Source organism: Merops nubicus, unplaced genomic scaffold (assembly GCF_000691845.1).
Source record: "Merops nubicus isolate BGI_N331 unplaced genomic scaffold, ASM69184v1 scaffold3969, whole genome shotgun sequence".
Taxonomy (NCBI): Eukaryota; Metazoa; Chordata; class Aves; order Coraciiformes; family Meropidae; genus Merops; species Merops nubicus.
The window spans coordinates 69,167-83,481 of record NW_008631576.1 but is presented as its reverse complement, the minus strand read 5'-3'; the positions used below and the strand labels follow the sequence as shown (position 1 = coordinate 83,481).

The 14,315-nt window shown below is 37.6% G+C and overlaps 1 protein-coding gene across 1 annotated transcript in view; it reads left to right on the top strand.

Moving 5' to 3' along the window:
• Positions 1-13,863, top strand: part of LOC103779959 (S1 RNA-binding domain-containing protein 1-like) — a gene marked incomplete at its 5' end in the record, with an annotated part of 21,738 nt that extends 7,875 nt beyond the window's left edge. The window contains 2 exons of the mRNA XM_008947605.1: positions 9,664-9,848; positions 13,574-13,863. Coding sequence (XP_008945853.1) covers positions 9,664-9,848; positions 13,574-13,863 — 475 coding nt within the window. The remainder of the gene's footprint in view (positions 1-9,663; positions 9,849-13,573) is intronic.
• Between the last annotated feature and the right edge of the window lie 452 nt (positions 13,864-14,315).

The window sequence follows — 14,315 nt, the reverse complement described above, 5'->3', positions numbered from 1 at the left end:
CCATGAGAGTGGTGAGACCCTGGAATGGGTTGCCCAGGGAGGTGGTTGAGGCCCCATCCCTGGGGGTCTTTAAGGCCAGGCTGGAGGAGGCTCTGGGCAGCCTGATCTAGTGGGAGGTGTCCCTGCTCATGGCAGAGGGGTTGGAACTGGGGGATCCTTGTGGTCCCTTCCAACCCTGACAGATTCTGATCTGTTTTAGCAGAGGACTTTAGAGCCCTAATGGCTCAATGGTTGGACTTGATGATCTTGGAGGTCCCTTCCAACCTAAAAGATTCTATGATTCTATGATTATACCTCTAGTGGTGAGTGGGATTATTACTGCATAGGGTAGCTCAGATATTCACATACAGTTGAAACTAAAGGCAATTTTAGTAGGTACCACAAATCACGTAATGGTGATTTTGAACTTGGCTGGGAACCCAGACTGAGCACTATTTAAGAAAAAAAAAAAAAGGACAGCACACAGGTTTTATATCTCAACCCAAAGAGTGGTGTGAATCACAGGCTTGTGCACGATTCAGAGAGGAGGCTGCCACCTGTTGCACAGCCAACACTGCTTAGAAGATACCTTGATGGTTCTTAGAGCTTTCTCAAACTCATTGGACTTAAAAAGCTGCAAAAACATTGTGGAAGTATCATGTGGCTACAGACCAGTGCTACCTATCGTGTAGTTTCTCTTTGGCTAGTACAATGACTTAAAGTTTCCAGCTGTGCACCTGTTCTGTTTCTCACCAAACACTTCACCTTCCTAGACTGAATTTTCTGGTTAAGTATTTAGATACAAGAGCTTGTCGTAGGTATTGTGGTGTACAGTATTTTTTTTTTATGCAAAAGAATATCAGTTGATATCAAAACAAATATAAAACCACAGTGTGGTATCTGCTAATGGAAGACCAGAACTAATAAGTGTAGCATCTGTCTCTGTAAGGAACCTGAATCAGTCTTTTCTGTTTTGGACTTTTTCTCTATTGTCTTATTTCTTGCATTTGTGAGTATCTGTATCCATAGTTTGGTGTGGGGAAAAAGTCTCAGTGCTTTCTATGAATGTACTATATGTTCAACAGTTGTTTTTTTTTTTTTCTGATCAAAAGATAGTTTCCTTGACACCTTGTTAAATAAGAAAGTTGTAACTTTTATGGCATACATTGTATTAACATGCAATAGCTTGTTATCAGAAAATGGTGTGGAGAAGAGGGTAAATACTTATAAGGGGTTTTTTTCATTGTAAATAGCTGGTTAAGAAAAGAAAATACAGCTTTGCAGCACACTGACAAAAGCCAAGAAGTGTGGTATTAAAAATTGACACTGACATAAAGGCTAAATATAAATCAGACGTCCTACCCTGAAGCAACTAATGCAATACTTTAAGCAATGATTATATATTTTAAATTACTTTTTTTAAAAAAAATGTATGAGCTGTTAAGCTTCTCAGAACTTATGCAAACAGCTTTCCAAACCAATTTGCTGCCTAAATATGAATTAATAAAAAAAATCTACTAGGAATTCAGGCTGCATGGAGGATTCAGTCCAAAGCTTATCAGGGCTGTTGACAAATTTTGCTGACTTTCAAAGGCAGCGAGTGGATGGGACTGGGCTTGTAATTCCCTTTGTTTTGAAAAAGCTCCTGAAAGCCTGAAGATCAACTCATGTTCATGTGGTTGTTTTGAGGTATCTGAAATGAACAGGCATGCAACAGACTTTTTAATGTGTTAGAAATAAACTAGGTTTAAAACCTAATTGATAATTCTTATAAATTAAATTATTGTGCATGAAAAACTGAAACTCTTAGAAGTGGGGTAGAATATGTAATTAGTATATATATATTTTTAAACAAAATACATTTTAAAGGAGTTTTGTTGCTTTTCTCCTTTCAAAGTATTTCTTTTTTTTTTTCTGTGCTTACACAGAACTTTATCAAGGACCATGTCAAGCTCACAGATGGATTTGTTCTATCAAAGGGCAGAATTGTTGTCTTGAAGATGGGCAGATTTGATTCAAGACATCAAAATACAGTATTACATACCTCTTACCACAGAAATTAAATTGGATAGATGTTGCATAAGGGAGTCATAAAGGCTTCCTCATGCCATGTCCACCACATCTTGCCATGAGAAAGTTGTTTGTGAAAATTTTATTGGATTAAAAGTGTTTATGGGAAAATGTTTATTTTTAAACAAAATAAGCCAGTGATTTTTATCCACTGTTTCTCTTCAAATTACCCAAAAGCAGCAGTCCACATTAGATTTATGACATACAAAATTATTGGTTTTTAAAACAATGTTTTTGAGGGAGAGAAGTTCACAAAAATTTGAAACCACTAATTTTCTTTTTCTAAAGTATTTTGTAGAGGCCAATCCATTTTAAAAAAAAAAAGGCAAAAAGATTGCTCCCAAGTGGTAACTTTAGTTGCCAAGCTTTACACTGGAGCCAATTTTTATGGCTGAATTAGAAACTCCTGAAAAACAGGGGTTTTATAATGGAAACAGTGATGTAATCTTTACTACAGTGGCACAAATGGTGCTGGTATGATTGATTTATGGCATTTAAACATCTTAACTTAAAATCTGCAGTTTCTGTAAAAAAAAATCGGAAAACGTCGTACTGGTGATTTAACACACTCTGCAGATGACCAAAACATTAGTGTTCATGGTTTCCACACTGTCAAAGCTTGGCTTTGTTATGTGTGGCAATCAAGCTTACAAACACCTCTAAATATTATGAAGCAGAATTTCCTAGAAGTGAAATAAAAAAGTAAAAAAAAAAAAAATTAAAAAGCAAAAAAAAAGTTTGTAGGCAGCTGTTTCCTGCAAAGCAGAGCTGTGTTTTAAGTTTCTGAAAAGTCTATATGTGAAAACCAGTTTATAGTGGCAGAATCTTCTACATACAATTAATTCAACATGTAGAGCATATCCAATTTCTTGGTACATGTTGTAAAAGAACTGGTAGGAAGGCTGAGGAAACGTTTAGGAAGTCCCAAGAAGTTACAGCCTGGTTATACTTATAAACCAAAATTCTGGAAAGAAAATGCAATGTTGTTTCTTGTATCAGTCTGCTGGGTGCAGTTGGTTTCGTATGACTGAATCTTAACATTTACTGATTTTTATTTAAATCTCATAAAAAAGCTCTTAGCTAGAAGCTGGCACTCAGAATGCAATCTGTGCACAGCAAATACACAGCATCTGGCAGACAGGTTGTATTTCAGTCTGACAAATATTTTACCAATATTTAGAAGAGATCTGAAGTTGTGATTTAGCATCATTGCAGGTGAGGATCTTCCTTGTCTAACGACCCAGGTTTAGGGCCTTGCCTGGTAGAGGATAGTACCATTCACTGCCCTTGGTTATGCCTCAAAGTTTTTCATCTACTGAGCAGAGTGACTTGCAGTGATGATTCATGTCTCGCCCTTTGCTGTATATTGATAATACTGCTTGATATCCCCAGAAGGACTTCAGAATCCCAAGAGGATTCAAAAAAAGCACTTTTTCATGTGCTTATTCTTCACCAAAGTAAAACATTTGGATTTGATGCTCATTTCAGCAAAGAATTTGTTTGGTAACATTTTATATTCCATTGTAAATGGAACGATCACTTTTCAAAATCTCTGATGTTGCTGTTGCTCTTTACATCATATCGTAGCTTGGCCCATCAATATCTCAGTGGTTATGCTGAAAAGCTGCACAAGTACTGACATGTAAGAAAACGCAGAAGGAAACTTGCTAACTAAGGAGAGACCACCAAAAGAAAGGGGTCTTCCTCACCTGCACTTCATACATCTGCACACTTGTCCTTTGACAGCATTTCCAGCTCTCTGCCAGGCTGAAATGGTTCTATTTGTGTCCCCTTCTTGTCACTGGGCAAATAAGGCAGTGCTTAAGAGGAACAGAAATCAGGGAGGGAATCGTTTCAAGGTTTGGTGGTTGAGCAATGAAAACAAATTTTTGTGTTCTATTTAAAAATGAAGTCTATGTGTATTTTACACGTGATAGGAGCTTTTACTGTTGTAGCATGCCTTTCCTTAAATTCACTCCAAAGTCATCAGAAACATCTCTTGTCCACTTTGACCGTACTTGAATGTATGCACACACATGCCTATTCAACCTATTTAATGTGCAAAATGATACTTTTTAGTAAAGTCTTAAGTTTCATTTTTAAAAGCCTAAAAAAGCTCAGTAAATTAACAAACCTTTATGACTAATTCCAATAGGAAATGGCTAAGCCTAATTAAGGAAAACACTTGTGCAACTGGGGCCATTAAGCCTAATAAATAATATTTTGTATTCATCACTTTAGGAGACCAGTTCTTTTACAGGTCTGACTATTAACCTAGTAGCTGGATTTTGAGAGAACGTTTTTGAAAGTTATCTTGTCAGCAAATAGAAGAGCAGAAAAGGTTTTCACTGCTAATTGCCATCCAATAAAGACATTTTAAAACTTATATGATGTAAAATATACTAAAGAACTTGGAAATAATTGAAGAGCTATCCTCCAGTTACACTATAAATACCAGACCCATAAAACAAGTGGTGGTTTTATTTCTATTGAAATTTTTGAGACTTCCTACTGGTTGCATTTAAAAAAAAAAATTATAAAGAAAAAAAATAACTTTTTTATGGAATGATCTTCTTTAACTGTAGTACTAATTCTTTGTGGATAACTAATGATGTTTCATTATTTTGTGTCTCAGGTTACACTTCAGTTATGTGATACATAGGTAGTCATGAAAACAACTAACAGCAGTGTGCCTGATGTTATGGTAGCAAAGAGGCTATGCTGCAGTGTCTGAATTTCTTTTCTCCTTCTGAAAGTCATTTTCTTTGATTTGTAAGTTCAAAATGCCATTGACTATCTGAGTGCTTTCTGGTCTTTTGCATGCAGTCAGATAATCTATAATAGTAATAATTTCTGCATTTGGGGGAAAACGTTGGTTAAATGTCCTTATCTGGCTAAACCACAGAAGTAGCTTTAAATAGAAAACTTTGTCTTCCTGTGTCCAGCAATTAATTGGAGAGTAATGCACAAATATTGTTTGATACATCATCTGCCTCAGTGGTTGGAAACTGAGGATCCGTTTTGTTAGTGAGAACAAGAACAGTCAACATCTGCATTATACAAATAATGTTTTTGCACTTCAAAACATTACTAAAACATCGATGTCTGCATAATTTAAGCGTGGTACTGTCATGAATGTACATTTTACCTAGCAAGGCACAGACTAATGCAAAGTTGTTTCGTTTTCAGAGTGATTATGTTGCATTACCATTAATTCATGTGTGCGCTGTGACAAGATGTAATGGTGTATCATGTTGCTTTAATGTAATGAATCCAGTACTCCCAGATCTTAAGTCGTGTTGCTGGAAATGATTACATAAAACAGAAATGACTGTGACTAAAACCCTTGCAAAGCTTTAGAACTCCTGCATATTACACGAAGCTTTTTGAGGCGTTTAAAGTAACTTCTTAAAAATTTACTGCATGCTTCCCTTTGAAATATTTTTACTCTTTTCTGACTTTTTTTTTTGCATTCTGCTGAAATTTGCATTATCTTTTAAGTATTGCAAGGGCTGTGCTATAATTTTGTGCAGATGTGTACATTAAGTGAACATGATGTGCTTATTTGTTACATTTATGCTACTTTTCTTTCTTTATCTAGGTAAGAGGGATGAAATTATGTATTAAATAAAAACATCAGTGATTTAGCTATGACCATTCTTTGCAGATCAGAAAAGACTGCAAAGATTGCTTTTAAAACTAAGGTGATTGCAGGGGTTTCTGAGTATCCTCTAAATCTCAAAGCCATAAAGCTCCAAGTCTCTTATCCAGCTAAATTTCGTTCTGTTCTGACTTTCCTAAGACTCTGGCAGTCTTTATCTGAATTGATGTGCCTTGAACAGAAAGTTTGCCATTCACTCAGACACTCAATATTTGAGGAAATAAGGATAGGGTATCTTGTAAGAGTAACCTCACTTCAGATAAAAACATCTCGTCTTTTGCATTTCCATTTCTGATAACTTTTATTTATTTTATCTTTTTGGTAGATAAAAACATAGCAGTTGAATTACTGCAGCATCTTATTTAGTTCACATATGTAGCCAGGTAAATACTTGAAGGGCATTCTTTTTTTTTTTTTTTTTTATAGATAAGCTATGTTCTTATGCTGTGCAGCTGGAACTGTAATTTACAAATTGGATAAGTGAGATATTTCAAAGATTGTAGTGAGATAATTTGACATTATGCAGATAAAAATATGTAAATTAGGGGAAACCACTTTTTTTCCCCGTAGCCAAATCCCATTCTTATTACTGACAATATCCTTTTTTTTTCTGACCGTGAAATAAATCTCAAAGGAAGCTGTTGGGTTGCTTTTTTAATAAGAAAACACTTAACTTTGTTCTTAGCAAAGGCATTTAAAAATAGATATTATCGATGTAATGCACCACTGTTCAGGCAGATTTGTGCTTTATATTGATTTTTTTAATTCTAAGTGCCACAGGCGATATTAATTTGAGTGAAAATGAGACATTAAATATATAGACTCAACACTGTTTAGAAAAACTACTGCTGTAATCACTAAGAAATTGCTTTTATTTGGCAATATTTTAATGCATAGGTTTTACCAAAACCTAACCTAAGTTGGTGAGCATTTCCAAATGTTCTGCCTATAATATTCATCATAATTGTGAAATATTTTTAACCAAATGCCTAAACATTAATAATTCTGCTGAGGTCAGTGGGACTTCTCATGTACTCAACTTGGGCATGTGCTTAAGCATCATCTTCAGGTGGAGCCAAAACTTTATTCTGAGCAGTAGCCATGATGATAAGTTAGTTAACTGTAATTGATAACGCAAGACCCAAACTTACCGCCCTTGCCTAGATGTGGAATCATTTTTAATGTCAGATAAAGACTTTCATTGGGATTTCTGGAGGGTGGGGAACACAGAGGAAGGACTGTGGGCAAAAAATAACTTTCATGAGTGGCAATTGAAGGCTCGAGCACCTGGGATGTGTACTGTTTTGGGCTGGTTTTCCTTCCAGCAGCCTGCACATAGCACTGTGCATTCTGACTGCATTATCCACACGTTCAGCAGTTTCATATGCAGCAGGAGGGGTTTCATACATCCGTGGCTGTTCCATGTGGTTGCACTTATTAGCAGTGAAACCCACCCTCTTATCGATTTACAAAGTGAATGCACTTCTGCGAAATCCTCATGGTGAGAAAATGTTACTTGGAGGTACTTGAGCTTAATTTCCATTTGAAGTGAAATAAAGCCAACTATGTGAATGTCAGCAAACTTGTTTATGGGGGCAAGCGGTAAAGCATACATTATTTAGAAGGTTGAGTCATGAGGCTGCTTGGGTTTGTCGTGTTACATCTGGCATGTCAGTCAAAGCTAGGGCAGCTGCTGCCTGTCACTAGTGCTCTGGTGGGGTATTGTCCATCCATCAACGTTAGCAGCCAGCGGGCCCAAGGAGCTGTGTGAAGAGCTCTTTGCCTGGACCTGCACACATTTTCAGTATTATCGTTGCAACCACTTCTGGTGCTCTTTTGAGACCAACAGAAGATGGTTCCATAGAAGGTCTAATACTTTTCATACATAGGCTCTTACTAGACAAAATATTGAGGAGGAGGAGGAGTGTTTTGCTGTTAGTTTATGGAAAATAAAAATTTCTGTTTAGTATTATAAAGAGTTTTGCATCTGTTTTGATAGTTACTTTGTTTTCAAACCACCTTGAGCTACTTTAAAAAGTGATGTCAGAAGTTGAAATGCAGTCAATCACAACAAAATTCAGTAAATCCTGAGAACAGTATTTCTGAATATTTATTAGGGTTTTTTTTCTTTACACATCGCCACATGGAAGATCTGTATGTCTTAAAATGAATTGGAAAATGATGTGAACCACTATTAAGTGCAAATATATTTGTTTGAGCGAACAGTGTACTTAAATCTCCATGCTTGCAATTGAATTCAGTAAGAAAGTGAAAGTCCTGGCAGCCTATTTTAATGGCTATTCTCGTTTTGGTGAAATTAGTGAATGTTTTGGAGTGAAGATTTGCACTTGTACTTGAAGATTAATTTTGTACTTAAGTGAAAGTTGGATACTGCTTCAATTATCTTCCTTCCATTTTTATTTTCTTCGAAAGAAATTAATTTTGTGTTTCAGTACATACACTTTTTATCACTTGCCACCTGAAATAATGTCAGTTGGGTTTCTCAGGTTAAAAACAAACAAAAAACCAAAAACCCTTCAGACACAAAACCCTGCTGTGTCTCCTGCCAAAAGCAATATTGACCTTTTATAAAAGCATGGCATGTATTGTTGAGGGGGGAAAGGAGGGTGAGTAGCCTTGGCTTTTGGTTTCTTATGGAGCTGGAATGTCTCCCATTACTCCTAAATGCAGGGCATGAACCTACTGGCCACTTCTTTTGTGGCTTGTAGTTTGCACCTGTTGTGAAGTAGGATGACAGGAAGGAGGGATCTCTTTTAGGAACTTGTAAGGAACGTTTTCTTAGTCTCTGGAACTCAGGTCAGTAGTTCTACTTGTCTTTTATGATGGAGAGCACTCAAAAACCCTGTGTGCCTCCCTCCAGTAATATGGGACATGATAAAGCAGGGTAGAAGAGGCATATTTGTGGTGAGGTGGCAGGATGGAAAACTGAAGTGTCAACTGAGAAGAGAACAGATTGCTTTGTCTAGTGCAGTGTAGCTCAGCTTCTGTGAGCTGCATCCTCATTTTCATTGGTTTATATCTATTAAAGACTTTTTTCATTTTTTAAGACTTTCAGTAAAATAAGGACATTTATACAGTGATAAATAGACTTTGTCTAAGGCATCATGATGGAAAATAAGGAGTAGGGTCTGCATGTGAATTTTTGTAATCTGTCGTCTGCACTTCTCAGCACGTGTGCCAACATTGCTAAACTAAAAACCTCAGTAAATGTGGTTTGGGGTTTTCTTTTTTTTTTTTAAGATCAAGACATACTTATTTTCAAGTATTTCTATTCAGCCATTTTAGATGCCAGTCCAAATTCCTCTCAATCTGCAATGTGATGAGACAATAGGGAAGGATAAGTGTTGCATAACTACTTTGACTCAATAATATCCTTGTTTCTGAAAAGCTAATTGTTCTTTATCATGAAATTCAGTGACAAGAGAAGTAGTTTATGTAATTTTTTTCTTAAATCTGGTCAAAGATTCCTCATATTAATTTAAGATTTTAAACATTCGTTGTTGTTTTACTAAATTGCCATTCCTTTTAATTTGAGAATGACAATAAAAATGGCAGTATCATGTAACTCTTGCATATTTGTAGTAAACTTTCATGGTAAAAGACATCTTTCAGTCATAATCAGATTTGGTTTTAGCATGAGATGAAATCAGCCTGAGGAGTGATTTACATTTTGAAATTTTGCTTCGAGTTTTGCAATCTCTCCCTGGAGATACATGTGTACAGACAGACTCTAAGATTCCATGTATGTCTCTGTTCAGTGATGAGCCAAGGGAATATGCACTTGGGAAACTATTCATATGTTTGAACGGAAATTCTGTTCAAACATCAATGCAAAAGTATAATTTTTTTCAGTAAAAGCCCTAAATATAACAAAGGTTCAGTTCCCACTAACGGATGTTACAGATCTCTCTGTATCTGTTTGAACTTCCCAGATTTTTATCTTTCATTGGAGGAAACACAAATGACATAGGAAAATCAGATATGCAGCAAAAAGTAAATGCAGTAATTCAAAAGGAAGGCCTGGAAGGCACAGCAAAAAGACTCAATACGACGGTGCACACACTGCAGCTGATCATTGATGGCCTGACTCAGCCTGAAGGCTTTGACATCCGAACAGGTAAACATTTGGTTTGAAGGCTGTGATCTCAGTTTGGTTGTTCTACATACTGATTTTAAAACAGCACATATTTTTCTTCTGAAGTTCATGGATGTGTAGCTCTTCTCAGGCAAGGTAAATGCTATATCATAGTCAGATGTTTCTTTCCAGCTCAGTAGGTAAGAAGTGTGAATCCTGTCTTAAATAATGGCATTTTCAGCCCTAGGAAGGGGAGTTGTATGGCTGTTAACAAATGAAATAGTTTCAATATGTTGACTCTATGCTGATTAAATCTGTGTTGGCTCTCCACCATGGAGGGTAATGCTGAGACCAAGCTGAAACCATAGTACTAAAGGTCTGTGAAGCAGTACTGCAGTAGTGTAGTGTGTAGCTCTGCTTTTATTCCACTAGTTCCTGGAGACAAGTGTAGTTGGAGCACATGGCTCATGACCTGCCTTGGTTAAACCTTTGCAGTAGTGATGAACAGTTTGAGGTGGAGGGGAAGACAGATGAGGTAAGCAACAAAGTAAAACATCTGGAGGTGCTGCTGTTTAATGAAACTTACAGCTGGATTCTCTTACAACAGCAAGAGATAAAGGTAGGCAGCAAAGATACAGGCTTGTAATAACAAATAAACTTATGCTTAAAAAAAAATCTGTTCCCTGTTTTGTCTTCATTAGAAGCTTCCTTGCAGATTTTTTAAAATGTTTTGCACTAGTGATCTGGCCAATTAGTTTTTCTATATCTGCATTTGTTCTGATGGTTTCATATTTAAATCACACTTGGATAGACTATTAACGTATGAAGATCTAAAAGCAAAAGAGAATCTTCAGTGGAAATATTCATATTCTGCTGATCCAGAATGTTCAGCAGTACTGTAGAAAGACTCTGACTGTAGTAGAATAGGCAGCCTAGTTGCCTTGTATAACTGTAACTCATTGTCTTTCTGAGCCTGCTAGTGACTGTCAGTGAGGAAGTGCATCACATCTAATGCAAATAGAATGGTTTGTATTTTAGCCAGATTCAAACAATAATCTTAATTTAAGATTAAATTCCATTGTTGTTTCCAAAAGTAGAGATGTGATGTTGAGGAGCTGCAAAGAGTAGCTTTCCTATGTATCCTCTTAAATTTAATTGCAATTCTATGTTGTTTATTTTTCCTGAATGATTTTAGTACTAAGGAAAATGGTCAGAGTTATTTGGAGAAAGGGAAAGGATGGAATATTTTTATCACATTATTTAAAAAATCTTTTTCTAGCCAAGGTGTTTCGAGGCATTTCTTGAAAGAAATTCTCTTTTTAACATGAAAGTTGAGGATCTAATCAGATAACTGTAATGGATCTGATGGGATGGGGAAAAAAACAGGTTTGCAAACATTTAAAAAGATTCCCATCATTCCTCTGAATCTTCTTGTCCTCCTTGCCCTGAATGGCTGTTTAATTGCTTTTTTCATCTAAGTGTCACTGCACATTACAAAAGGATTGACCATTTTGGACTTGAGCACTTGGGTACATTCCTTCAGCAGAAAACCTGATGTCATCCAAAGCCTATTGCTGCATTTGCCAGCTTGTGTATTTGACTGAAGTTTGAGCCTGTGGTGTCCTGACCCTAGCTGAACACCAGGTGCCCACCAAGCCACTCTATCACTTTCCCTCCTCCATGGGACAGAGGAGAAAAAAATTAACAAAAGGCTCATGGGTTGAGATAAGAACAGGGAGATGACTCACCAAATACCATCACAGGCAAAACAGACTCAGGTTGGAGAAAATTAAATTAATTGATTGCCAACTAAATCAGAGTAGGATAATGAGAAAATAAAGACAAACTCTTGAAAACACCTTCCCCCCACACCTCAATTCTTTCCAGGCTGAATTTTACTCCTGATTTTCTCTACCTCCTCCCACCCAGCAGCACAGGGGGATAGGGAATGGAGGTTGCAATCAGTTCATCATGTGTTACTTCTGCCACTCCTTCCTCCTCAGGAGCAGGACTCCACACATCGTTGCCCCTCTAGTGTGGAGTCACTCCCGTCAGAGATAGTTCTTCACTAACTGTTCTAGTGTGGGTCCCTTCCATGGGGTGTAGCCCTTTAGGAACAGACTGCTTCAGTGTTGGCATCATGTGTTACTTCTGCCACTCCTTCCTCCTCAGGAGCAGGACTCCACACATCGTTGCCCCTCTAGTGTGGAGTCACTCCCGTCAGAGATAGTTCTTCACTAACTGTTCTAGTGTGGGTCCTTTCCATGGGGTGCAGCCCTTGGGAACCAACACTGGTGCTCCAGTGTTGGTTCCCAGCAAGGTCTGAAGTCCTGTCAGCAGACATGCTCTAGCATGTGCTTCTCTCTGTGAGTCCATGGGTCCTGCCAGCAGCCTGCTCCAGTGCAGGCTTCCCATGGTGTCACAGCCTCCTTCAGGCATGGGTTTCTCCACAGGCTTCAGGTGGATATCAGCTCCACTGTTAACCTCCACGGCCTTAAGTGGGGCAGCCTGCCTCACCATGGTCTTCACCATGGACTGCAGGGGAAACTCTGCTTGGTGCCTGGTGCACCTGGAGCACCTCCTCCCCCTCCTTCTTCACTGACCTTGGTGTCTGCAGAGTTTCACTCACATTCTCTCTCCTTTCTTCTGGTTGCTGTTGCACAGCAGGTTTTTTTGCCCTCTTGTGAAATATGTTGTCACAGAGGTGCAGCCACTGTTGCTGATGGGCTTGGCCTTGGCCAACAGCAGCTCTGTCTTGGAGCCGGCTGGAATTGGCTCTGTCAGACATGGGGGAAGCTTCTAACAGTTTCTCACAGAAGTCACTCCTATAGCCCTGCCCCCACTGCAAAACCTTCTCATGAAAACACAACACAGATCCACAGCCTGTTGAAGTTGCAGAGTGAACGATTTCCAGTGCATTTTAGCTGTAAATTTGTTCAGGCTATATTTTATTTCTCAGAGGCAAATATAGGACAGTGGTTGCAGTCCTGGATTGATGCTGATCTCTGTGGAAAAACTTAGTCCTATTATATCTTGGAGAAGGTATAACAGCAGTAGGAAAAGACTGAAAGGGAAATCGTTGAGATGACTCTGAAGGGTTTTCTGCAGGAGCTGAAAGTAGCAAGCAAGTAACAAGAGGGCTTAAAAGATCTATCTATGCCCTTAAGTTTAGAACATGAACTTTAATAAATTGGAATGTTACTTGCTTATAATCATGCTTGTGGGATTTTCAAGTTGTCAGTGCAAAGAAGCAGTTATATGATGTCATGAAAAGCAGTCTGTTGGTGATGTCATGGTGCAGATGAACAGCAAGCCCAAGAACAGTGCGTTGTTGATTTTTCTCTTTAGTATGTGCCAAGACTGAGCATTCACCTTCCTGTATACAAATTTGTATATGAATAGAATTTTATGTATAATTTGTGTAGCTCAAGTAAGAGTCACCTCAAGTCTTTCCTCCGAGTTCCAAGAAAATTTATATACTATGTTTCTCATCCCTTTGTGATAGTTTCCTACCATGGAGTTCACTATACTTATTTCTCCATTTATCAGTCTTTAAGTGATTAAAAAAAATACAATAAGTGCCGTTTGTCACAGATGAGTCTTGATTTTAAAAATGTAATGAGGCAGTATTTGGGACCTTAGAGCTACCTTGGGATGACTTAATGACTGCTTCATTAGAAACAATCAGCTGGAAGCAACACTTAGAAAAGAATACAAATGTCTTTTCCACTGTCTTATTTTTATTTCTTGTTTCTTTTGTATAACAGATTTTGATAAACCTGACTTCAAGAGAAGCATAGTCTGCTTTGAAGACTTAAGTGTTGGTGCTGTTCTGACTGGAAAAGTCGAAAACGCGACGCCGTTTGGAGTTTTTGTTGATATTGGTGTGGGAAAAGCAGGTTTGATTCCAGTGAGAAACATAACAGAGGCCAAACTTTCAAAAGTGAAGAAGAGAAGAAGCCTGGGGTTAGGTCCTGGAGAAAGAGTGGAAGTTAAAGTACTTAATGTTGATATTGCTCGACTGAGGATAACATTGGATCTTATTCGTGTTTTATGAGTTTTTATGACTGAGCCTTCATTTTAAAGGTTAAGTAATGTCAGCAAGGTTCAGGGGATTCAGGCATTGAGTGTTCAGCTTTAGCCTTGCTGCTTTTTTTTTTTTTTTAATAATATAACAGGTTTTCCACATTTCCTGAATTGTTTCTGTTAATTGTTGGAACAGTTTATCGGATTACCTCCAAGCAACCTTGTTATTTTGTCTGGAGAGCAAATTAAATTCCAGGGATCTGTCAGACAGATCTCTTATCTGTCTGTGTGAAGATTGCAGTCTCAATCTTTAGTCAGTACTGCATGAGCAGACACATCTACTGCTCCTTTTCAAAAAACACCCATTCAGTTTGCTTCTTTTCTGGTTGGGAGTCTAAAAGAGGGTAACTAGTTGTAGAAAAATGTGATCTTATTAAGTTAGTCAATGACGACATCGTTTCAAAAGTAGATGGAAAAAAGAGC